The sequence below is a fragment of the Phoxinus phoxinus genome (genome assembly GCF_949152265.1).
Source record: "Phoxinus phoxinus genome assembly, chromosome: 5".
Lineage (NCBI taxonomy): Eukaryota > Metazoa > Chordata > Actinopteri > Cypriniformes > Leuciscidae > Phoxinus > Phoxinus phoxinus.
Genome location: NC_136880.1, coordinates 35,372,927 through 35,399,969, shown reverse-complemented (window position 1 = coordinate 35,399,969; position 27,043 = coordinate 35,372,927). Strand labels below are relative to the sequence as shown.

General features: G+C 36.9%; 1 protein-coding gene across 2 annotated transcripts in view; it reads right to left on the bottom strand.

The window, feature by feature from the left end:
• The window catches only part of efr3a (EFR3 homolog A), a 58,734-nt gene that overhangs the window by 19,391 nt on the left and 12,300 nt on the right, over positions 1–27,043 (bottom strand). For both annotated transcript variants that reach the window (XM_079613671.1, XM_079613670.1), the window contains exons 4-18: positions 22,383–22,510; positions 21,227–21,377; positions 20,053–20,174; positions 19,120–19,269; positions 17,155–17,259; positions 10,100–10,178; positions 9,831–9,966; positions 7,510–7,677; positions 7,304–7,418; positions 6,535–6,586; positions 4,981–5,153; positions 4,517–4,592; positions 4,273–4,434; positions 4,016–4,147; positions 3,867–3,934 (exon numbers count right to left, since the gene is read on the bottom strand). In XM_079613671.1, the coding sequence (XP_079469797.1) occupies positions 3,867–3,934; positions 4,016–4,147; positions 4,273–4,434; positions 4,517–4,592; positions 4,981–5,153; positions 6,535–6,586; positions 7,304–7,418; positions 7,510–7,677; positions 9,831–9,966; positions 10,100–10,178; positions 17,155–17,259; positions 19,120–19,269; positions 20,053–20,174; positions 21,227–21,377; positions 22,383–22,510 (1,817 nt within the window). The remainder of the gene's footprint in view (positions 1–3,866; positions 3,935–4,015; positions 4,148–4,272; positions 4,435–4,516; positions 4,593–4,980; positions 5,154–6,534; positions 6,587–7,303; positions 7,419–7,509; positions 7,678–9,830; positions 9,967–10,099; positions 10,179–17,154; positions 17,260–19,119; positions 19,270–20,052; positions 20,175–21,226; positions 21,378–22,382; positions 22,511–27,043) is intronic.

The following is a 27,043-nucleotide window of genomic DNA, read 5'->3' as shown; positions in this document are numbered from 1 at the left end:
CCTGTGAAGTTTGGGGCAGATTGGACATTGCCTACTTGAGTAACAACAACTTCCTGTTTCATTGCATTAGCATGCTTTAGCACTTAGCTAAGAATTGCTAGCATGTTTTAACATGTTTCTAACATGTTTATAACTCAATGGTTTATTTAATATGTTGCTAGTACAGCATGACAGTGTTAAACATGTCACTTCCTTTTGCCAATAGGTGGCGCTATTACTATAACTGAATATTCTCATGTAAATGTGTTCAGACCAGAACTCTTATCAAACGTGTGAAGTTTGGGGCAGATTGGGCATTCAATGCCTGAGTTACAGCAAATTCCTATTTAATTGCAGTAATAGCATGCTTTAGCACTTAGCTAATGTTTGCTAGCATGTTTTAGCATGTTTCTAGTATGTTGTTAACATGTTTAGCACTTGCTGGCAATTTTTTATATGTTATTAGGAGTCCAAAACAGTGTTAAACATGTCACTTCCTGTTGCCAGCAGGTGGCGCTATGACTGTAACTGAATTTGAGCATGGTCATGTGTTCAGGACAGAACGCTTATCAAACGTGTGAAGTTTGGGGCAGATTGGACATTGTTTGCCTGAGTTACAGCAACTTCCTGTTTCATGGCGAAACATCAAAATTTGTCAGGCCGCCGAGGACACGCCCTTCGACGAAAACTCTAGATCTTCGCAATTTAACGTCGCAAAGGCCTTAAGATTACACTCACCAAATTTGAAGATGATCAGATTAAAACTGTAGGAGGAGTTCGTTAAAGTACGAGGCCTGAAAATGGCAAAAACTGCACAAAAATCAGAGAGGAAGTTCAAAATGGCTGACTTCCTGTTGTGTTTAAGGCTATGCTCCAAGAGACTTTTTTGTAGGTATTGGGTCATTACATGTATGTACCGAATTTCGTACACGTACGTGAAACGTAGCGGGAGGCGCACTCCGTTGAACCTTTATAGGTGGCGCTATCGAGCCATTTTACCCCGCCCAATTCTGAAACGCATATCAGATGTCAATTTTCGCCAGTTCTGACGCGTGTGCAAATTTTCGTGAGTTTTCGTGCATGTTTAGGCCCTCAAAAATGCGATTAAATGCGGAGAAGAAGAAGAATAATAATAATAATAATAATAAACAGAGCAATTCCAAGAGGGTCCTCACACCATCGGTGCTCGGGCCCTAATTAAAGCTGCAAGCAGCGATGAAAGGGCCCTCGCACCCGTGCCACCGCCACCCGGTGGCTTTAGGAAGACAGAGCACGGTGGGCAATGTGCATTTAAGTAGGTAAAAATAGGAGGAGTATGTCAAAGTCAGTTACAAAAATGTCCTTTATTATGGGGATAATAGCATGCGTTATAACTCAGATAAGTGTTGCTAGCATGTTTTAGCATGCTTCTAGCATGTTTAGAACTCAATAGCATATTAAATATGTCGCTAGTAATGCATCACAGTGTAAAACGTGTCACTTCCTGTCGACAGTAGGTGGCGCTATTACTTTAACTTAAAATTGTCATGTAGATGTGTTCAGGGCAGGACTCTTATCAAACGTGTGAAGTTTGGGGCAGATTGGACATTGCCTTCTTCAGTAACACCAACTTCCTGTTTCATTGCATTAGCGTGCTTTAGCACTTAGCTAAGAATTGCTAGCATGTTTTAACATGTTTCTAACATGTATATAACTCAATGGCATATTTAAAATGTTGCTAGTACTGCATCACAGTGTTAAACATGTCACTTCCTGTTGCCAGTAGGTGGCGCTATTACTATAACTGAAAAGTGTCATGTAGATGTGTTCAGGACAGGACTCTTATCAAACGTGTAAAGTTTGGGAAAGATTGGACATTGCCTTCTTTAGTAACAACAACTTCCTCTTTCATTGCATTAGCATGCTTTAGCACTTAGCTAAGAATTGCTAGCATGTTTTAACAGGTTTCTAACATGTTTATAACTCAATGGCATATTTAATATGTTGCTAGTACAGCATCACAGTGTTAAACATGTCATTTGCTGTTGCCAGTAGGTGGCGCTATTACTATAACTGAATATTCTCATGTAAATGTGTTAAACATGAGAATATTCAACCGTGTGAAGTTTGGGGCCGATTAAACATCCAATGCCAGTTACAGCAAATTCCTATTTAATTGCATTAATAGCATGATTTAGCACCTAGCTAATGTTTGCTAGCATGTTTTAGCATGTTTCTAGTATGTTGTTAACATGTTTAACACTTGCTGGCACTTTTTTGTATGTTATTAGGAGTCCAAAACAGTGTTAAACATGTCACTTCCTGTTGCCAGCAGGTGGCGCTATGACTAACTGAATTTGAGCATGGTCATGTGTTCAGGACAGAACGCTTATCAAACGTGTGAAGTTTGGGGCAGATTGGACATTCAATGCCTGAGTTACAGCAAATTCCTATTTAATTGCAGTAATAGCATGCTTTAGCACTTAGCTAATGTTTGCTAGCATGTTTTAGCATGTTTCTAGTATGTTGTTAACATGTTAAGCACTTGCTGGCAATTTTTTATATGTTATTAGGAGTCCAAAACAGTGTTAAACATGTCACTTCCTGTTGCCAGCATGTGGCGCTATGACTGTAACTGAATTTGAGCATGGTCATGTGTTCAGGACAGGACTCTTATCAAACGTGTGAAGTTTGGGGCAGATTGGACATTGTTTGCCTGAGTTACAGCAACTTCCTGTTTCATGGCGAAACATCAAAATTTGTCAGGCCGCCGAGGACACGCCCTTCGACAAAAACTCTAGATCTTCGCAATTTAACGTCGCAAAGGCCTTAAGATTACACTCACCAAATTTGAAGATGATCAGATTAAAACTGTAGGAGGAGTTCGTTAAAGTACGAGGCCTGAAAATGGCAAAAACTGCACAAAAATCAGAGAGGAAGTTCAAAATGGCTGACTTCCTGTTGTGTTTAAGGCTATGCTCCAAGAGACTTTTTTGTAGGTATTGGGTCATTACATGTATGTACCGAATTTCGTACACATACGTGAAACGTAGCGGGAGGCGCACTCCGTTGAACCTTTATAGGTGGCGCTATCGAGCCATTTTACCCCGCCCAATTCTGAAACGCATATCAGATGTCAATTTTCGCCAGTTCTGACGCGTGTGCAAATTTTCGTGAGTTTTCGTGCATGTTTAGGCCCTCAAAAATGCGATCAAATGCGGAAAATAATAATAATAATAATAATAATAATAATAATAATAATAAACAGAGCAATTCCAATAGTGTCCTCGCACCATCGGTGCTCGGGCCCTAATAATAATAAACAGAGCAATTCCAAGAGGGTCCTCACACCATCGGTGCTCGGGCCCTAATAATAATAATAAACAGAGCAATTCCAATAGTGTCCTCGCACCATCGGTGCTCGGGCCCTAATTATCCAATATCAACTGATACATTAAAAAAAAAAACTCTCATATAGGCTGATTACACAGAATAAAAAAGGCAACAGTGACTTTAATTCAAGATTCTGACTTTTTTTCCATACAATTTTGAGTTTGTATCTCGCAAATATTGTGTGATATAAACTCGCAATTACTTGTTATAAAGTCAGAATTGCGAGTTATAAAATAAGAATCGTGAGCTATAAACTCGCAGTTCTGAGAAAACGTTTTTTCCCCTCAGAACTGGATGTAATAACTCGCAATTGCGAGTTTATATCTCACAATTCTGAGAAAAAAAAGTCAGAACTGCCAGATGTAAACTCGCAATTGTGAGAGAGAAAAAGTCAGAATTGTGAAATAAAAAGTCTCAATTATCTTACAATGTTTTTTTATTCTGTGGCGGAAACAAGCTTCCATAGATTACTGATATAGTTCTTATGAAAAACACATTCACACAGAAATACTCACACACACTTCTCTCTAAAAACGTGTTCAGGCAGAAGGTACGGAGCATCCAGATTTCTCATCTCAATCACCTGACAGGATGAAAAGGAGTTACAGGAATTTGTATGTGGGGTGTGTGTGTGTGTATGTGCCATAAGTGTGTATGCATTTACCTTGCTGACGTGTTGGCAAAAAAGGGGAATTGCAATCATCTGACTGAGGAAATTGAGGTATGCGGCGACCAACGCCATGATGCCACAGCGAATAAACATGGGAATACTCTCCTCATTGACCAGGGCCATTTCCTTCAGCCAATCAAAACACAGAGATTAGCATAACAAATCTGAAATCTCAGTTTAATTGCTCCTGGTACGTCACTTCGGATTCAAGCATCTGCTGAATCAATAAATGTAATCGTAGGTGAGAATACCTGTAGTGCGATGGACAGGCGGATGAGGTCAATCACCACCTCTTCATTGGCCAGCTCAGTAGTGATCAGAGCCAGAGCTGTGAAGAGCAGCTCAAAGTTCTTCTGCACGTTATCTTCCTCCTTACAGCCCAGATAGATGTGTCTGTATAACTGCTGCCCATGCTGGAGGGTGAAAGAGCAACAGTTTAAGGGCTGAGGTTACATGCGTGTGGTTGTGATGTCTGTGAGCATTTGTATCTTGTACCTTTTTCATGAAAACCACATCCTGTTTGGAGATTTTTTCTCTTTTGAACTTCAGAGCAGCTACATTAGGAATAATCCTGCGTACACACACATGAGCACACGACACAAATAAAAAATGTATTGATTCAATAAGAGTTTATCACTCTTACCCACAACTTCTGGCACCAGTGTTGTTATTGTTAATAAAGTTTTGAATGTCGCTGAAGCATTCATTTGCTTTGCTTCAGCTATGATAGAGAGACATCCACTTTTGTAGTGCGTGTTCGTGCATTTTTTGGGGGGGAGAAGCAATGAATTGTGGTGTGTGTATTTGTTTGGGCTGTGTGTATTTGTGAAATCGCTTACTGCACCTTTAAATTATTAAGGTGTTAAATTATTTAATTTAATCACAGGCGTTAGCACATTAACTTTTGACACCCCTAGTTTTCACACATTCACTTAAGGGTGTTAGTTGAGCATCCATACCGGATCCCCCTGAGCTTGGCTCTGTTGTCATGGCGATCGATGATGTTGTGCAGAATCTCCAAGACGAGTTGCCGGAGTTCGCTGTCTTCCATCAGAGAGATGGAGCACAACGGCTCCAGGAATGCTGCAGGCAGGCCAGCACAGATCGTTTTACACTTAAACCCCGACGTAACCTACACAAACAAAGAATCCATCAGATATGACCAGCACCACCAGAACTAGAACCTATACACAGCAGTAACTAGTAACACATTGTCACACTTCTGGAAATGGCCAGCAGTGGGAGATGGAGAGCAAAAGCTGTTGACATCCAAAATAACAATCGTACGCCTCAACCTGCGGCCCATTTTACTGCCTGTTGCTGGGCAACGGTGCCTGAAAAGTTGGCCTGTCTAAAGCCAGCCATAAACCAGACTAAAGACAAAATTGGACATTACAAAAAAGAAGAAGAAAAAGGACACAAAGCACCACAGGCAGCTGTAATCTGATGTTATGATCTGTGCAGTCTGCTGTCTAGGAACCTTCAGAAACTCCCTTAAAGGATTAGTTCACTTTTAAAATGAAAATTCTGTCATCATATACTCACCCTTAAGTTGTTTCAAACCTGTATGAATTTCTTTCCTCTGCTGAACACAAAGGAAGATATTTAGAAGAACGTCAGTAACCAGACAGTTTTTGGTTCCCAATGACTGCCATAGTAGGAAAAAAATATACTATGGCAGTCATTGGGAACCAAAAACTGTCTGGTTACTGACATTCTTCTAAATATCTTCCTTTGTGTTCAGCAGAGGAAAGAAATTCATACAGGTTTGAAACAACTTAAGGGTGAGTATATGATGACAGAATTTTCATTTTAAAAGTGAACTAATCCTTTAAGGAGAGCGTGGATGGTTTTTACTGACAATCTCAGAGACAGAATGTAAGTCTAATATCTTCATTCTGATGTCATGCCTGATACAAGCCTGAGGATTTGCTTACATTAGCGAAATAAAATTTGGGGGGCAAAACCAAGCAGCTTTGTCTTAGTCAACGTGGCAAATTTGCATGACCAACTAAACCCGTTGTGAAATTTCCATGGGGAAATCTTTCATCCTCATGCAAAATTCATAATAGCATGGATTCCTATTAAAATGACTGGATTTCACGGAGCAACGGTAAAGCAACTGCAATTATAGTTTCCCTATATCATTGCTACCTTACAGTACAACATCAATACAATTGAAATTCGATGAAACTCAATATCAATTTCAAGACCACAAAACATGTTGGGACTCCATGATTTTTATACTGTACAAACTGTATAATCTATCCTTGAACCCTAAACACAACCCTCACAGAAGACTTCCTGGATTTTTACATTTTCAAAACATAATTTAATATGATTTACAAGCTGCTTTACTCATGGGGACCAAAAAATGTCCCCACAAGGTCAAAGATTTCTGGTATTGCTATCCTTGTGGAGACATTTTGTCCCCATAATGTAGGGTTTACAAGGACCACACACACACACACACACACACACACACACACACACACAAAAGATTAGAGATTTACCATAATGAGAGAACTTAACAGCATCATCTGGATTCTCTTAGTGCCCTGATGCCTGAGAAAGGAAGAGAATTAAAAATCTTCAATATGAATAGTTCACTTTCTTTTTTTCTATTTTTACATACACAGTGCATACTATACTGGTATTAGTCAGTCTCAAATCACAGTACACTGGAAAAAAGGTGTCAATGGTGCCCGGATGGAGTGTTCTTAGATGGTATCAAAATTAAATTTGGTGATGTTGTAGTATGTCGAAAAACTTCCGCTCCTGTCTCTTTGAACGGGGAAACATCAAATTCTCCAAAGCTGTTCACCAAGCTTAAGATTAAATTCCCAAATTTTAAACCACCAATGAAATCTCACAACAACGGTCACATAAATTTAGTTTCTAAATGCTCAAATCATGACAAAAAAAATTTAAATGCCAGCTGCAGTGACTTTACCAGTTATTATTTAGAAGCATTTTTTCCCCATTTATAGTAATATGAGTGCACCCATCTAAAGTCTTGGACATTACTTAAAGTCATTCAAGACAAGTAAACTTTAATGCTGTACAATAAAGAACAAAACAGGAATAGTACAAATAAAAACAACTAAACTGAAATAAACAGTGCTTGAAGTTCTTCAGATCTGTAACAGCAATACTCTATCCTGCCAGACGTTGCATATTGCAAATGTGCATTTGTCAATCTACAATTATCATGGATTTAAGAAACTTTCTCCAAACACTACAACTGCCGATAATGACAAATGTAGAATCACACTGTCCTACCCGATCTTGACGGTGTCCAGCGTGTGGCACGGCGTGCCGTAAACAGGCACTTTCCCCATAATGAACATCATCACTTCTGCTCTCTGATAATCAGGAAGATTTCCTCCAAAGAAACCTAGACACACACATGAATCCATTTTATTGAATTTGTTCAGTGTTTGGGCATCACAAAAGGTCAGATCTTAGTGAGCACATGAAGCTGTCACCGATTGTTTGGATGATGGCGTTCTGGACGATCCGCTCCTCGCTCTCTTTGGTGCGGGTGGAGGAAAGGCTGCTCGCGGAGTTCCTGCGGGAACCGTCGCCCAGCTCAAAATCCACACTCATACGCAGATGCTTCAGCAGGGTGTTAAACACCTCCAGGACCGTGGGACCTGAGAATACACACAGCACAAAAGTAATTATGCAGAATTATGCTGATTTTGCTTCAAAGCAAGCACAGAGGATGTCACACTCAAAATGTCACAGATGTCTGTGCCAACTTAAGCACTATATGATATAAAAAACATCACAGCATGTGACTCAGACTAGACACAGGAACTACAGAGCACTGCTAGGGGGAGCTGCAGTTACTCTACACAGCAAACCCATAAAACCTTCAGCCACTCATCAAATACACATCCTTAAAGGGAAAGTTCACCCAAAAATACAAATTATGTCATTAATTACTCACCTCCGTGACCTCCTTTCGTTCATCTTTGGAACGCAAATGAAGATCTTTTTGATGAAATCTGAGAGATTTCTGTCCCTCCATTGACAGCTACACAATTGATACTTTAACGCTTCAAAAACTTCATTAAGAGATCGTAAAACTAATCTAAATGAATTGAGTTGTTTAGTCCAAATTTTCTGAACAGACTCTATAGCTTTATATGATGAACAGATTGAATTTAGGCTTTTATTCACATTTAGGATTAGTTTCACAATATTTTTATCTGAACTTCATAGTGGTAGTTGCGTAGCTGTCAATGGAACGCTCTCAGAAATCATTTCAGATCTTCATTTGTGTTCTGAAGATGAACGAAAGTCTGAACTATCCCTTTAGATGATCAATTCACCATCAATACCACATGAGGGGACAAACCTAAACAGTTCACCATATACGCGCCCAATTTAGTGACTGCCTGAAGGTTTTATTGGGTGAGAGCTGTGCTTGTTAACATACCCAACCACAGATTGGGTGGTGAAGAGATGGGACTGAGAAACGTGTAAGCATTGTGTTGATTAGGAGCAATATGACCTGTGAGAGAAAACAGATTTCAGGAAGGAGAGATGGAATAAAGACAAAAGACAATGAGGAATGAACACCAGGAGAGATGATGAGAGGAAAAGGGGAAATGCAAGTGGTCGTTTGGTATTTTTTGGCATCTGTTTGTTTGCAGTTGTAGTGACTGACACATAGGCAAAAGAACAAACAGAATAACAAAATAATAATCTGAATAATGATAATAATCAGAGTAAATCAATGACAGTTAGAGTTTTATATTCAAAAGTTTGGGGTTAGTAAGATTTTAATGAATACTATTTACTCAGCAAATACATTTTTAATACTAAAAAAGATTTCCATTTCAAACAAAATGCTGTTTTTATGAAATTTAATTTAGAAAATTGTATCATGGTTTCCACAAAAATATGAAGAATGTATTTTCTTAAACATTGATAATAACATTGATAATCTTAAGCAACAAATCAGCATATTAGAATAATTTCTGAAGGATCATGTGACACTGAAGACAAAAATTCAGCTTTGCATCACAGGAATAACTTGCATTTAAAAAATATAGTTTATTTATATCAAAATATTTTTCAATATTACTGTTTTACGGTATTTTTAAGTATCAAATAAAGATAGCCTTGGTGTGCATAAGATACTTATTTTATGAACATCCTTCTTTTCCTTCTTGGTGAGCAGAAGAGACTTCTTTTAAAAATGTAACCAACCCTAAACCTTTGAATATTAGAGTAAATATAACAAATGTAAAAGTAGATTTTTACATTTTTCGAATAAAACAACAAAATCCAAGATGCTAGGATGATTACTTACTAAGTTAAAACATGCAAATCTCCATGATATGCAAGTCCTCAGTTAGTGTATTTTTAAGTCTTATCGCTCAGACTAATTCATCTCTCCTCAAAAAGCCACACAATTTGAGTTACTACACAAGATGGGTTACGTGCCAAAGCTGAATTCTTATGGTTAATGGTTTGTAAACCACACAAAGTACGAGCAATAACAATCAAAATGCTCATCTTAGGGTACGTTTACACGACAACGATGTACTAAAAACCTTTGTGTTTTTTTGTGTACAGACGACATCATTGTCAAAATGATCCCAATGTATTATGCTGTCAGGTCAGTAGTTGGCGATGTCACTTTGTAATGAAACACTATGCACCCTATAGACTGAACAGGTCCCCAAAACAGCAATGTCAGGTAAATGAACAGCCAAAACGCATAAAAAGTTTTACGTTAGTTGAAAACGGTGTTGTGTAAACGGCCCTTTAGATGGTCAATACTCAGTCTTACCGATGGAGCCCTTGGCTGCTATGGCAACCGTCTCCAGCAGCACCTGAACGATACCTGCCCTCATACGTGGGGTGTTCTTACTGTGGGTGTCAAGGTGAGACAACACTTGCTGGATCACGTGGTGAGAATGCTGGGCCTGAAACACACACAAACACTTCATAAAACATGCGGTAGAAGTGAATTTAATTTACTCTCCCATTATCATTAAACGCTTCAACGGCCACACAGGATTAACACACAGAGATGGAGTGAGAATATGTTCACTTTACCTGTATTGAGTACATGATTATCCTGAAACAGGAAACAGCAAAATCGTTCGGGTCCCAGAGACGATGGTTGTCTAAATGCCTGTAGGAAAACAATGCTGTGAATTACAGTATGCTCTATCTGTATCTGTAAGCCAGCATATTTACCTAAATAGTCATTCATTCAAATTTTTTACATGCATCCCTTTTCCCTGTGTTTATCATATATTTAGAATAATATGATAACGCTTTCAGCTACCAATACTGGTGAAGTGGGCTCAGTTCTGATAAACAAATTTGCCACCTTTAAATCAGCAGAATTGAGCCTTTGCTAAGCCTTGCCGTAAAAATGGTCCTATATTAGCACACGTTGCAATACACAAACCTAAGGATGCTTTTGTGCTTTCATAAAGTAAGTCTATGGAGGATCTTTGTGATGTTTTTTTATTTGGCATTATGGGAATTATCCAAAGAAATGTTAAAATGTTGTCTTTTATAATAGTGACACAAGGTACTCCGAGATAAAAACAAGTGGTATTTTTTGCCTCCTTTTCCAAAACTTTTAATGAATCTCCCAAAAGGGGACCAAAAATAGAGCTTTTTTTCCCCCTCTACTGCAATTAGATTAAACATTGTCACCCCTGAATTTAGATTCAGTCTCTGCCGTTTTTAATCATGCTACTGTGTAATTGGACATTTTCTTGAAAGAAAAGCAGTAGATAAAAAGCTCTGCAATGTCCCAATTTATTCCAGCCTATTTAAGAATAATATCCAAACAACTTTTAGCACTTTTTCACAACGTTTACAAAAATCTCCATTTCATTCTCATGGGCTGATCTGTAAAGCTTGCCTGAGTTTAATACTTGTGGGGGAAAGTTTTGGGTAAAAAAGATAAGAAAAAAAAGCATAAACTCTTACTGTTTGGTCACCAGCATTATTTATGTTTATTTTGTAGAAGAAAAAAGTCATTCAGGTTTGAAACTAAAATTTCATCAATAAGATAGTTTGAGTCTTTAAAGTCACCCTGAAAGCAAAATGGACAATTCCTATTTTTTTATGGAATATTGCAGTGTTTATTATAATCGATTCATCTGTGCATATCATTTTTGTTTTAATTCATTCTCTTCTCTGATGACGTCTGCGTCCGAAATCGCATACTCTCTTGAGTAGGTACATATTTTGAACACTGTTCTGATGTTCTATATAGTATGAATGTGTGTAGTATGAATGTAATCCGGACGTACTACATTCGTCATGCTGTCATTATCATGTGACCTATATAGTAGGGACGTATGTGATTTTGGATGGAGCCAACTTATAGGAATAGCAAACCACAACGATCCAATCAATTACCGATGGACAAAATCAAGTCCTGCTCTACATTTTTTCTTGTTTGAGAAGCTGTATCCCTAAGATATACGTCACAATAGGGAAGAAAAGGCTATCGCAACTTCTGTTACATTGCCGACTTTAAAGGCTCAAGTGCAAGTCCACAGACGACTGTGTAATACAGCTATTTGGCGTCGGTTCTGTCACTGGTGTCTGTCATATCGAGCACGGTGGTTCCACTCAACTGAAGCTGTGATGCGGAAAACTTGAGCATTCCTGCGCCGCAACACAAATCATGTTCCCACACCTTTATCTCTCCTCTTTTACGCAGTCTGATCCAACTCTAAAACCTCTATGCCACCATCCTCTCCCTTCCTGCTGTCGCCATGGTAACATCAATCTGATCTCACCCCCCATCCGATGAGAGCTATTTTTGGAACGCCTGAAATCCCCCTCCACCCAAAAAAAAGCTCTCGCTGTCTGTCTCCGCGAACACCAGCCGTACGTGTTATCAGAGGTACAGATATCTACCCTGGAGCTCAACGTTCCCTCAAAACCTCACACAAGTTTAATAAATACAGAGCACACAGCGAACAGCTTAATAAGGAGAGAGGGAGAGAGTTAGAGAAAGAGTGAGACACGATAGACGATGGAGAAGGTGAGGGAGTGTGATAGAGAAAGAGACGTGCTCGAGAGCCCCTCGGCGCTTTGATATTCTCTTTTTACAGACATCTCACTCAGCGCTAATTGGCCAATGACTGAGATGAGCCAAAACGGTCTCATTAATGAGCCCTGAGAGTGTCTGCACACACACTGCATACGGCCGCATGTGTCTGAATTGTGTGCTAATAAGCTACAGATGGAGACCAGGTCAGGGCAGTCGAACCGAGAGCTGCTCATTTACACACCATGCCAAAGTCAAAGCAGCTCATCTTCAGATCTGAATCTAAAGTCTCACCGCAGACATACACATTCACACACCGATAGTAGAGCATTGAGTCTTTAACTTAAAAAAATGGAATGTGGCTTTTTTCCATTTCTTCATCAATTTACAATGTACACTACTGTTCAAAATATTGGAATTATTTATTTATTTTAAGATTTTTATTATGTTTCTTTGAAAGAAGCTATAAACACCAAAGCTGCATTTATTTTATCATAAATTATGTAAAAACAAGTAATGTTGTGAAATATTATTACAATTTAAAATAACCGTTTTAAAAAATATATATTTTAAAATGTAATTTATTCCTGTGATGCAAAGCTGAATATTCAGCATCCTTACTCCAGTCTAGTGTCACATGATACATCAGAAATCATTCTAATACGCTGATTTGCTGGTCTATTATTATACATTTTTACTGGTGTTCAAATATGAATAATATTAGCAATGTTGAAAATAGTTTTTGCTGCTTAACATTTTTGAGGAAACCATGATACATTCACCATTTATTTGAAAAATATTTTTTTTTGTCATATTACATCTTTAATGTCACTTGAATCAATAAAAAAAAAAAATCAAAAATAATTCTTTATTTTATTTTTTTAAAAATCGTACTTACCACAAACTTTTTAATGGTAGGGTATCACGATTAATGTTAAAATATTAAGCAGCACAACAGTTTTCAACATTGATAATAATAATACATTTTTCTTGAGCAGCAAACCAGCATATTAGAATGATTTCTGAAGGATCATGTGACACTGAAGACCGGAGTAAATTAATTTCTCCATCAGAAAAAATATATTAAATTTGAAATATGTTAAAGGGTTGATGAACTGAGAAATCAAATTTTCCTTGAGCTTTTGACATATAAGAGGTCATCATACTATAAGAATATCTTATAAGTTTCAGAACTGAAAACATCCTTGTTAGTCCAATAAAAGCTTTTATTGACACCAGGCCCAGCGAACGACAGGTTTTTCAAAGTGGGGATCTATGACGGATCTTTATTCACTTGATCAACAGACTCTCCTCTGCTCAGTGCTCATCACTGCAACCTTTCATGTGATGGAATAGATTTAAAAATAATGCTTTAAACAATACTTTTCACAATTTTTTTTAACCTCGATAGCTGTAATAGTAAAAACGTAGTAAAAGTTTTCGAGAGAGTTCCACATGTAATACTAGCCATTTCATATGCAAATATGTCAGCCAATCACAGCAGTGGCCGTTTGCATTGTGCCTCAAAACAGAGCGTTCAAATCAGAGGCTAAAATCAGGCTAGGAAAAATGCCTTTTATTTCTAAATTATGACAATTTTTGATGTAAAAATCATTCTAACATTATAAGGGCACCCCAGGCAACATTATAAAATAATAAAACAATCCAGTTCATGACCCCTTTAAAATAGAAAATGGTTTAAATATTACTTTATACAGTTCAAATATAAACAGTTTATTTCAATATTTAAATCACAGTTCAGTGCATTATAAAAACCTTTTTTTTGTGGTTTTATTGCATCAAGCTCTGCGTCATAATGTAATAGTTCTCATTAGACCATTCCCTCGCTTATAAAATGACCTGGAAATGACTTCAATGTTCCTCTAGACTTGCCTGGATGTGCGCTGCATAAAACAGGGGAACATTAGTGCTAATGGAGGAAAAAAACAGCTCTAATATGATATATGAGATATTCAAGTAATAAGCCACAAGAGGACAAGCTACAGATATGACTATAGTTAAGAGGTGTCAAGCATGATACAAATAATGAATTTAGCAGAAATTTCAGCTACAGGTTTCTTTTGATAACGAGATCTATTAATTTATTATATATAGTTGTACTTCAATATTTAATAGTGCTAAACTCATTCTAGCTGCATTAGAATAATCAATACTGCATTCATTGTGTAGTGTCTACTTATGTAAGACAGACGGTTTTTGTTGCTTGTCCAATTTAATTAAAATGAGCAGATACAATTGTTGCACATTTGATCATGCATGCAATTAATTTACATTTATAAAATGAAAGTTTGCTTAATCCATTTGCATTGAGATGAACAATTTTCACTGCCATAAGGGGATGTACATAAATCTAGATCCAGACTGACCGACACTGGAAAATAATGCGTGGTTTTTAATCTAACATCATCCTTCCATGTAGCTTATTTAATTTAGTACTCTGCTAGATTAAAATATGGTTATTTCCTTAATTATTTTTGTATGGCAGGAAAAAAAATCAACAGCTAATATTTGCATATTTATAAATATCCAAAAAATGTATTCAAATATGTAGCATCATTGTGCAGTTATAATAAATATAATAAAGCTAAATAATAAAGTAATTGAATACAAAATCAAGCTTAATGCTTTTAACTTTTTATTGAATCTTGAAATTAAGGTCAGTAAGAAAAACAAACTAATTTAGCTAAATATATGCACTATATTACACATTACTGTTCTTCAATATCTGATGTATGTTTGAATAAATCTTCCATGAAAAAAATAAAGTTATAACAGCCAACCATTTACATGAAAAAATTTAATGTATGTAATTATAAAGTTAGTATTATAAAACTTCCTTGTGTGTAATTCAAGTGTTTGTAGATAAATTTGTTCATTTTAACCTTCAATATTATATGCATAAACTGATTATAGTAATGTAACAACTATAGTTTACAGCATTAGTCATTTTCTTTTCCTTGAGAAAATTTGTCATGTCCTGTACTTTATATGAATTGAGATCGAAATGAATTGATTCGAAATCAGAATCGAATCACAAGCTTGCGAATAGAAATCAAATTATAACAAAATATAAAATTTTGTTTATAATTAATTTAATTGTTTTGTTTCGTTTAATTCCTTTTTTGCATTAAAGCTATTATTGAATAAATAATAACGCCATTGTTGATGCCGTCTCATTGTTGATTCAACAGTCTCAATGAAATGATAAAATACTTGAAATGTTACACTAATTTTGAGGATGTGAAATCAGGGAAAGCCCATATGAAGGGCAATATCAAGCGTCGATATGACAGGAAAGTCCCAAGGCTGCAGAGTCAGTGTACAAACAGAGACACATATTTGCATCTGTAACCCATTTAACACCTAAATCAAGCTTAGAACAGCTGGATTTAGATCACAACAGTTGCTTTAACACAAAACAGAGGCACCTGGGCGCTGCTTGCATTTTCTGCATGGTGTTTGTGTTGAGCCTGGAATGAACGAATCCCATCATGCCCACAGCGTGAGGGGAAGCAGACGAGCAGCTGACAGCAGCATCAGCGTCTGGACACCTGAGCTCGCAGGCTAACACAGGCTAACACTGCAGATGTGCTTGTCTGAAAACATCTGCGTGTCTCTGTGTCTCAAAGTGCTCCTTTGCATACGGGAATGCGCTGCATATTTGAGACTAGGGTTCGCTTAGCTCATAAAACACCTGATCATTTTGAAAATGTTATCATTGTGTTGTACGCTTTCAATTTTCTCTTGCTATCCCTGCTCACGGTCAACCCTGAAAAGCGATTAATGGAAACTGACATGCTTGAAAAGCTGAAACGGCCACACATATTTTAGCCTGTGCGCTTGTGTGTGTGTGTGTCTGTGTGTGTTACAGGGACTATCACAGATTTAAAATGGTACAATACCAATATTTGGGGAATTAATGTGAAGCATAAAAGCTTTGATGTATCGGGTGACTAATGCATCAATGCATGATTTTAGAAAAAAAATTCAGAGCATTGATTATGGAATTTAATATTCAGTTATCAGAACTTCAATAAAACCTTTTTAGGACATAAAAGCTTTGGTGTTCAGTACGTGACACCATTGTGGAGGACATTGTCCAAAGCACAAATATAAGCATAAAACTAAATTTACTAGTGATTTTTATTTATTTATTTTTTACTGAAACTAAAATAAATTTTCATTAAGAACTGAATTAACTGAATTAAAAAATAAAAGTTTTATTACATTTATTTAATATGCAACACTCAAAGAGTATAAAAATGTAAATTGCACATAAGGCAGTTTTTATATCAGCTTTTTAATTACGTAATTATGTTTCTACTCCAATTTGTCATTGAAATATAGACATTTAAATATTGGCTGTAATAAAAACGTATTCAGGTTTCAATGTTTTCATGACAGATGTATTAAAACATACATTAAATCATGACAACAGTAAGTAAAACTATACTGAATATGTACTATTGTGCTTATATTTATATATATATATATTAAAAGTTTGTTTTTAGCTAACTAACAAGATATGAACACTGATGGCTTTTATGAGATAAATATAATTTTATGTGACAAGCTGTTTTATTGAAGTCTTTCCGTGGTTGAAACACTGATTGAGTAATTACATGAGACATGACACATTTCAGTAAGTAATAATAAGTTCAGTAAGTAGTAATGAAATAATCAGTTCACATGTCAAATTTTTGGAGCAGCACTAAAATCTAAACAAAATAAAAGTCTATTTATCCCATGATACATTGGATTCCCATAGCAACAAAAACGAAAGTTATAAAAATGACCTTTCAACTGCACTAGCAATATCAAAATAGCTCCTGATCTAGATGTGTGCATTTAAAAAAATTAGGGCAAATTTTATAGTCATGGTACCCCGATCACAATGTGATGTTACCATAGCAACACGCCCAGTAATAAAACAGCCGCCTCAACTTAAAGTCAAGGCTTGAGTTATTAATTTTACTGTAATGAGTGAATAGTGAGTGAACCACTGCTGCCAGAGAGACTCAAACAATAGCACTGGATATTGTGTAGCCATTGCAATGGTACTTACACCAGTACAGGGCGCACTGCATTGTTCATGTTGCCGTAAGCAGCTCGACCCAGCAACTCTCGAAAGCAACTCTCAGCCAATGAAGCCGGATTTTCCTCTCCAGCCCTGAAAAAGAGACGCATACATATAAGAGCACATGTACTAAACTCGGTCATTTACAGCGTGTGGTTTTACTCTCTACATTCTGATGTCAAATACACAAGTGTATTAAATGATGCATTAAAGAGCTGTGAGGAAAAAACCCCAGCCACCTCTCTCTCTCTCACACACACACACACACACACACACACACACACACACACACACACACACACACACACACACACACACACACACACACACACACACACACACACACACACACACACACACACACACACACACACACACACACACACACACACACACACACACACACACACACACACACACACACACACACACACACACACACACACACACACACACACACACACACACACACACACACACACACACACACACTCCCTTCAGCTCACCGACAGCCCATGGAAAGCAATTAACAGAATCTGACGACCTTGAAAAGCTGAAATAACCACACAACTCTGCAGGCACACACACATCAGTTGTGTCTATGTGTTTTATGAGCCAATAATAGTCACATATTCAACCTAATCAGAGTTCTGTATATTAAAGCTCTGCAACAGCAAACAGTGGCTAGTATACTGTTTACTTCACAGTATATACTGTATATTTCCTGCTATGTTGTCAATAGTTTGTAAAATAGTATGCAATGTTTTAAACTGTGTTGTGCTGCAAAATAAAATTATCATATTATTTTACAAATACCTTTTCTTTATTTAGCAGTTAAATATTACATTAGTCATATGTCACAAAATTTTAGGCCAAATTGTGCAGCGCTACAAACTACCGTAGTAGGTCTGGTTATACTATGCACACAGAAATTATGCATACTACTGCAAAAGTAGTATAGTATAGCAGATTATGAATTGTATGAATCTAGAAAGAAATTGCAGGAAATAATGAATTGAATTAAACATTTCTAAGGCGGTTTTAATTTATTCTGAGAGATAAGCTTTCAGATGAGAAGAGAGTCCTCTGTGACATCAGCAGGTCAGGTGTCAGTCCAGCCCAGCTTACACACGTCAATCAAACACAGCACTGTTTTGTGTTTGCAACCTTAATCACCGATCGATACACTAGATCGGATTTCAGCTCCTGATTATAGGGTAGAGGGGAACGATTGATGTTTCCGTACGCATAAACACAAACAGGCAATTCAACTTAAATATTCTGTGCACAAAGGAGCCATTATCTGAGACAAACTCACGTTTTATTCTCGAACACAAAACATCTTTAAAGGAATCAGATATCCTTGACTGCCCTCTACACGTGGACCTGCAAAGATCTCTTATCAAGAAAATCTCCCTGCCTCTCTGTGTTTGCTGGTGTTATTCAGTGTGTGGTACAGAACAAAAAACATCAAGCACAAATTGAAAAGCAATTTGCCAATATTTAGCTTTTTATGTTAAAGACACTATTGATACCGTGAGAAATTTACATTCTCAGGAAAATAGCCGCTTATCAGTTAATCGTTAATCGATCGATAAGGTCAATCAACTAATGATTAATGAATTAATCGATAATTTGCATCCCTAATCAGTATTAAAAATTAAATGATTTCCCCTGCTCGAGTGTGTGTGTGTGGGTGTGTGGTTCAGGTATACCAGAAATCTTTGACCTTGTGGGGACATTTTTTGTTCCCCAGGAAAACAGCTTTTAAATCACATTCAATTATGTTTTTTGAAAATGTAAAAATGCAGAAAGTTTTTTGTGAGGTTTGTGTTTCGGGGGAATGATAGGGTATATAATATACAGTTTGTAGAGTATAAAATCATGGAAATCTATGGAAAGTCGCCATAAAACATGGAAACCAAACGTGTGTGTGTGTGTGTGTGTGTCTACCTCTCAGAGTCATCATTATCTTGCATGTTGAACAGCATGGAGGGGATGAGTTTATCCATGTGTTGAGGTTCCCAGATAATTGCCTGGAGTTCATCATTCACAGTCTTTCTGACGACACCCTGAAGACCCTTAATGCCTGCTACACGGATCCTACAGCAGGAACACGTTAAACACAGTAAATAACGCACTCATTAGATCACGACTGCCAAAGTCAACTTTTGAATCTGACTGCATTAGTTAACACAATATCAAAAAGCAATTGGTATCTGGAAACAATTTATGCTAGACCTTTTCTCAATACTATCTTTAGAACAGAAGTCATCTATGGGCTATTTTGGGCTTGTGGTTGAAAATTTTGTTACATATCTATTGTTTTTCTTTTATAAAATATCATAATAATATTAAAAATAGTATATATATAGTATATATACACTAGAATATAATATATATATATATAGTAAGTATGTAAGTTGTGACATGGTTAATCTGGTTAATTTCTTTTCTTTTCTTTGGCTAGTAGAAGTTCTGAATGGCCAGTAACTTCAAATCTAGTAGCCAAATTTGCCGGTATGAGTGGAAAAGTTCATTTCAAACCATATATATATTTATATATATATATATATATATATATAGTAAAATTTGGATTTCATACATTCAAACAAAATCCTGTCATTCAGCCATCTCCTCTCTTCCTCTTTCATCCTCATCACCAAAAATGTGTTTTAGGTGGACAGATCAACACAGTACAAAGAACAACAAAAAAATGTAGGATGTTGGAAAATAACTATGTCTTTTCTGTTAACCAAATGCTTTTGTTATTTTCGCTATTTCTTCAATGCAAATAAACAAGCGCGCCATTGTTTGTTGCTTAGTGACGGGCATGTTCAAGTAAGCCAGATATGCGCAGATCCTGCGCATATCTAATGCACACACCTGCTGCGAGTTTCGGGGTCCTCATGTGTGGAGTGACACATGGCACTGAACTGCGAGACGAAAAAATCGTATCTGCGATGGTAAGAGGGTGTATCCTCCTCGATGTTCGCGAACTTCACAAACTACAAGGAATCAGACACACACTCAGAATTTGTCAGAAAAACACACAAACACGCCCAATCTTTTGCAGTCTCACACAATGACAGAATCAAAAACACCCCCAAACAAAGGTGTGATGGTGATATTCCCTTTCCATGATGTGCGGAGGAAGTTACTGCTATCAGCCAGACAAGTGTGACATCTCGTTAGATGAACTAACGTGTGTTCATGTGCATATGTGTGAATCATTGTCTGTTTGAAATAAACCGGGGGTCCATATTTGACATTTCTAGTGCTGGTTTCACAGACGGGGATTAGGCCTTAGTCCAATTAGGACATTTAAGTAGCTTTTATAAAAGCAAAAACATTACTGGTGTGCATCTTGAGACAAACTAATGGCACTTACATTTTAAGATATGTCATTGCAAGTTGCTTTCAGTTAAAACAGCTCAAACATGCATTTTGGTCTGGGACTAGCTTAAGCCTTGTCTGTTAAACCGAGCAATAGCATTTTATTTCACAGAAGTTCACTAAAGCAGCAATAAATGCACATTTGACACCCATACTTTGACTCTCAGTATTAAACATGCATTAAACAACCTCTGTATTGACTGGCTTCTGTTTTCAAAATTTCCTATATAAATGATGCGAGTCGTCATATCTTAATGCACGGTCAATACCGTGAATTCTTTCTGAATGACCTGCTTTTGCGAGGACATTAAATAATATCTCATGTTACTGAGAAATGTCGTTTCAGGCTTCAATAGATGATGCAATGTTCAAAACACACAAACAATTCAATGCAGTAGAATCTTTGCAATGAAACGCTTCAGATCCTCTGTGAGCAGATATGAGAAACCCAGATGAGGAATAATACAGCAGAAAATTGAGTGAGCAGAGAGAGCGAGAGGGAGTGCAAGAGACTGAAAGAGTGAGAAAAAAGAAAAAAGCACCATAACAAATGGCAGAATAACAGTCAAAGCCATTTCTCATCTTCCACCTGAATCTCTCACGTCTCCTGCTGAGATTTGGGACTGCATCACACAGGCTCCTTCAGTCACACACACAAACTTACCGAGTTGGTGCCCAGCACTTGTAAATCTGGTTCTCTGGATTCCAGCAGTTTGGCTACCATGTGTAAGAAGCTCTCCACAAATGGCTTGATACTCTGGGAATGACAGGCCATCAACAACTGATCCAACGCCTCCATCGCTATCACCACGTACCTGTGTGCACACACACACAGAGAGAGAGAGAAAGAGAAGAAGAAACAGGGTCCAAAATGAACACTTTCCAAGCTCCAAAAAGAAGTAAAAATTAAAAAAGTGTAAGAACAAAAATAGTATAAATAATACAATTGTAAGAAATAAAATAAACAATACAATTTTAAGAATGATAGTCTTAGCATCTTGTGATATGTGATATTCAAAGCATATACACTCTTAAAACTAAAGGTTTCAAAAAGGGGTTTTCGCAGTGCTGCCAAAGAAAAAAAATGTTTTGGGGTTCCCTAAAGAACCTTTCAATGAACAGTTCTTAAAATAATTGTTTTTATTTTGCTAAAGAACCTTTTCCCACTATTAACAACCTTTTATCCAGTGGAAAGTTTCCATGGATGTTAAAGGTTCTTAACAAAACCAATAGGAGGAACGCTTTAATGGTTCCCATAACTATTGGTGGAAGAAGTACCCACTTTCAGCTTGGTTTTGCGCTCCTGGACCCAGTCAGCACAAAACTGAGCTGAATGGAGGCTTGATCTATACAGAGGAAAGGCTCAAGACTTTGCCAACAACCTCCAGAAGCTAAAAAGAAGTTGCCTGGAATCCAACAAACTAACAAGAACTATGTTGGCTAACATACTGTATGTTAGCCAATATGTCTATGGCCTATTTTCACCTTCATTTTCACTTGCGACAGAAGCATGCCAAACATAAACGTTTTCATAGTTCCTATAACTATTGGTGGAAGTTGCCACTTTTTGTCATGTTCGCACCAAAGGAACTGGGAATGATTTTAGTTTTAGGACTGCCTTTTGGGTAGGGTTTTTTGAGGGCACTGACCGAATTACGTCGGTACTACCAAGCACTAATTCCATTTTAATTCCATTAAATCAATCGGTGCCAAATTTCAGTACCTGAGAACACATCTGGGCGTGAGAGAAAGGCACGTTATATATATATATATATTATTCCACAAAAGCGGTGTGGGAAATAACTGTGTGTGTGTCTTACCCATAGCGATGTCGTACCACATCTCTGCTGAGACGTTCAGCCAGGTATGCTCCGATGCGGTCCAGCTTCTCTGGTGCCGACACCGCATAAAACGTCAACTTCTCCATATCAGATTTCACCAGTCCATCCTGAGGAACAAAACAAAGAATTTTTTTAAAAAAAACACATCTACAACTTGACTGGAATTTTACGAAAAAAATCAAAGCCAAACAGCCACTTTTTGCACTCTTCAAAAACATTGCTAATTGTTGACACTAAAATATATAGGATTGAAACGTGTATATATATGTGTTTATATATATATATATAAATATATATATATTTAAATTAAATTACCACGTAAGTTTGTGATGCTGTTTGCGAATGTTCGTTTGAACTATGGTTTTGGGAAACATCGAATCGTTGAACTACTGTATGTTGGTAACAAATGGAACTTGCGACCATAGTTAGCTAACAATGCTTTTAGGAAACACACCCCTGGTCTATAACGGTGCCTAGCGATGTCTACGTAAACTGACTGTGTCGAATATCTGAAGTGAATATTTTTTGGAAAAAGTGTTTACAGTCTAACAAAAGGCGTCAGAAGTAGAAACTCACTTTTACACAAAATCTATTTAGAGAAATGAACTCCTGAAGCTCTCAAAGTGCTAATTAACTTAACACGGTTTTAACATACGGTGCATAACATGACTGTGGGGAATCTGTCTGTGTGTGTGTCAGTGGAAACAGTCACACCCTCTCATGAGAAAATTACTCACACTTAGCCTTCAGAGAAAACAATTGTGTGGGTGTGTGTGTCATTCTAATCAACAGAGATGAATGTAAATGATGAATATGGAGTAACAGCAAGGTTAAAAAGCTTCCCAGTGTGTATGTTGTTGTATATCAAACTGTCGAGAAGTCAAAGGTCAAAATTAAAGCATTAATACATATTCATTTTAACAGTGCCATAAAATTTCTCTCCAACAATATGAATAACAAGCAACAGCTGCCAGTCAACTGCGCTTTAAATTTAGATTGATAGTCCAAGCAGCTTCTTTCTTATTATGCCGTGGCATTTACTTTACCGGGTCTGTGAGGACAGGAAGAGCCAATGAGAATATATTTTGATCACAGCACTTGAACTTGAATGCATCTGAAGTGCAGTGCATGAACTCTGATATAACTATGGTATTTAAAGATATTATTTAAAGTCTCTGTCAAAAACCGGAGTTTATTATGTAAATGAGCAAGACTTGTTGACTGCTGAATTCTACTGTCTTCTTAAAGACCTCCTGTGGAGAAAATCAAGTTTTTAAATGTTGTATATATATTTATTATGCTTTAAAAGAGATAGTTCACCCAAAAATGAAAATAATCGTATGATTTACTCACCCTCAAGCCATCCTATGTGTATATGACTTTCTTCTATCAGACGAACACAATCGGAGATATATTTAAAAAATATCCTGGCTCTTCCAAGCTTTATAATGGTAGTGAATGGGGGCAGAGATTTTGAAACCCCAAAAAATGATTCCATCCATCATAATAAGAAATCCATACCGCTCCATTGGGTTAATAAAGGCCTACTGAAGCAAAGCGATGGGTTTTTGTAAGAAAGAAATCCATATTTAAAACTTAACTAAAAGAGTAACCTCTGACCTGACGCATGACGTATTGATGAACGCGGAAGTGCAGAGAATAGAGCAAAACAAAACACCGGTCACAAATTAGAAGTCTAAACCGAGACATTTTAAAGAGAAATGTTGGAGGATTTTGATTTAAGAGAAGAGGAGCTTGAGTTTGTTGCACAGCCCAGTTTGTTTAAACCGCGAGAGGCGTCTAAGTTTGCGATACTCCTACATCCTACGTCATACACCATGTCAGGGGTTACTCTTGTGGAGCAAGCCGACTTGAGCAGTATGCGTACGGTCGTCTGCTGGAAGCTAGTTATTATAGTTAATAAAGTTTTAAATACGCTTCAGAAGCCCTATATTAAACCCCTGGAGTTGTATGGGTAACTTTTATGATGGATGAATGCATTTTTTAGGGCTTCAAAATCTCGCCCCCCATTCACTACCATTATAAAGCTTGGAAGAGCCTGGATATTTTTATATACATCTCAGATTGTGTTCGTCTGAAAGAAGATAGTCACATACACCTAGGATGGCTTGAGGGTGAGTAAATCATGGGATAAATTTCATTTTTGGGTGAACTTTACCTTAAGACAACCCATTTGAAAATTCATAAGTCAACACCATTGGTGAGTATTTTCTGAGAAGCGAGAGATTTCCTACTGTCACAAACATGTAGCCAATCCAGTCAACGTGCGTGGCAGGCTTTTCTCTACTGGCTTTCTAAGTTGTTCAAAGTGTTTCTAAGGATGCTGATTTTTAGAAGGCAGCTGTCTGACTCTGAGATGGTGAACGGCAACATGGTTTGTTTAACATCAGCAACACATTATTAGCTGTTTGATAATAGTCAAGCCAAAAGCTAATCATGTCAATTACCGTTATGTGTCCGACGTTGTAGTGAGCGATGCATAAAACGTACTACCCTTCTGATACATGGAGCTTGTATAATTCACTCTTCCACTTCTTCTGAATCAATTTCTGGTTCAAACATATATGGTTGAATGAAACCATTATTATTTCCACTTGCCATTGTGTAACGTTTACTACAGTTGACAGAGCAGATGAGGTAGTCCGAGCTGGTGTGATTGAGTGGAGGCGGGGCTAATTTGCATATTCATGAAACCACGTATACTAAATGATGCAAGGGTGTAGAGTTATATTTAAGCTATTTTAAGACATAAGGAAATTATTTTCACAGGAAAAAAACGTTTAAATAGGTCCATTTTCATTACCAAAGATGGGTTTTAAGGGATAAAATTATTGACTGCAGAGGGACTTTTAATTCAGCAACTCAACTACAGATGATAGAGTGAAACACTGATCAGGCTAATATTTCGTCCATTTTGAGATTAATTAAATTTGCTTGGCCAATTAACCATTCTATCAGTTACTAAATCTATGAATTAGGGCTGCACGATTCTTGCTAAAATGTGAATCACGATTTTTCTCCATGGGAATTGAGATCACGATTCTCTTACACGATTCTCATTTTTTTCAACCAAAATTTATTTCACTCAAGTACAAAAAAAAAAAAAAAAACACAGGACATTCAGTATAATAAAGTGCAGGTCTGCAGGAGTAACAAAAAATCGTCTCTACTCTCTTTTCTTTATTTTAGACCCCTTAAAGAAAATAATTCGTTCATATTATGGGCTCATCTGATTTTTTGTAGGCCTACATAGCCTATTTGTTAGGATTTTAGTATCATAATGATTAGGCTAATAAATGCATGCACAATTATCCGTGAACTTGATTTGAACAAATGCCTTTCAACTTGTGTGTGCAAAATTCAGAATTAAATTAATGTGCAGAAATTTGTACAAATAGAGAGTAGGCTATGTAGGCCTACTATAGGCTACTGTTGTAGCCATTAAAAAAAGCGCGTTTCATATTTGTTAAAATATTATAATGTTTTGTTTTTTTTTCATTTATGTTGATTTATGAAAAGTGAACAGCACGACCGAGTAAGATAGATGCGCAATATGAGACATGGAGCGGGTCAGACATGATTTTGACCGTTGAAGTTGAAGTTGTTATAGAAAGCCTTTCTTTAAAGTGAATTTCGTTTTGTATAAATTGTATCTTAATTTTAATCAATTTTTCATCAACCAATTGCCTGTATTTAATGAATAGGCAGACGAAACAAATATAACGGAGGCGCCCGCGCGCTCACTTGCATTGCACGTGAACTAGAGCACATCCTAACTTAACGAAACTCAGTGTATGCCTCACACAGACATGACAAATACATCAAATACACAAAGCTTGAAATGTCTTTAAACGAAATAATTCAAAACGAAAAAAGAAAAAGGCGCTCTCTGATTATGTAATCCATTATTAGGCTTATTTATGTGCATTTCTCTCTATAAGCGCGTTCACACGGAGATGGCGATCGTCAACTTCATCTTTGCAGCCGAGTCGACACTTTTAGAGAAAACACTTGTTTATTATTAAAAATCAATACACGTGTCACCGGATTTAGGCCTACAGATGCACGCACACATATTATTTCGAAATAACGAGATATTGTGTTGAAATATATAATAGCCTACATCTTTTAGAATAGGCCTATTTGATTGAATGCTGAATGTTGCGCTTGTTCAATTTAATACAATTAAAACTTTAATTGTGATCATTAACATAACTGAATATTAAATATTTAGTGACCAAGTTTTGCGCAGCTCCCCGTCAATGATCTAGCAGCACCCACTCAGCACATGCTGTCCCTGCAGAGAAGCTACGTAGGCAGTGTAATTTTTTTTTTTTTTTTTGTGAATCGCCATCATTAAGAAATGAGATCGCATTTATGTTTGAATCGAGATCGTGATTTTTTTTCCGATTAATCGTGCAGCCCTACTATGAATATTCAAGTTAAAAATTCCAATATTATCCAAATTTAAAAATATTTGAGTGAATTTTGACTTATTTTTAATTTTATTTTCAAAAACTATAATTAAAGGTGGGGTATGTGATTTGCAAAACGGCTGGCAGATTTTGAAAATACACAACTCAAATGGTCCTACCTTCTTTCCTTTGACTCCACCCATT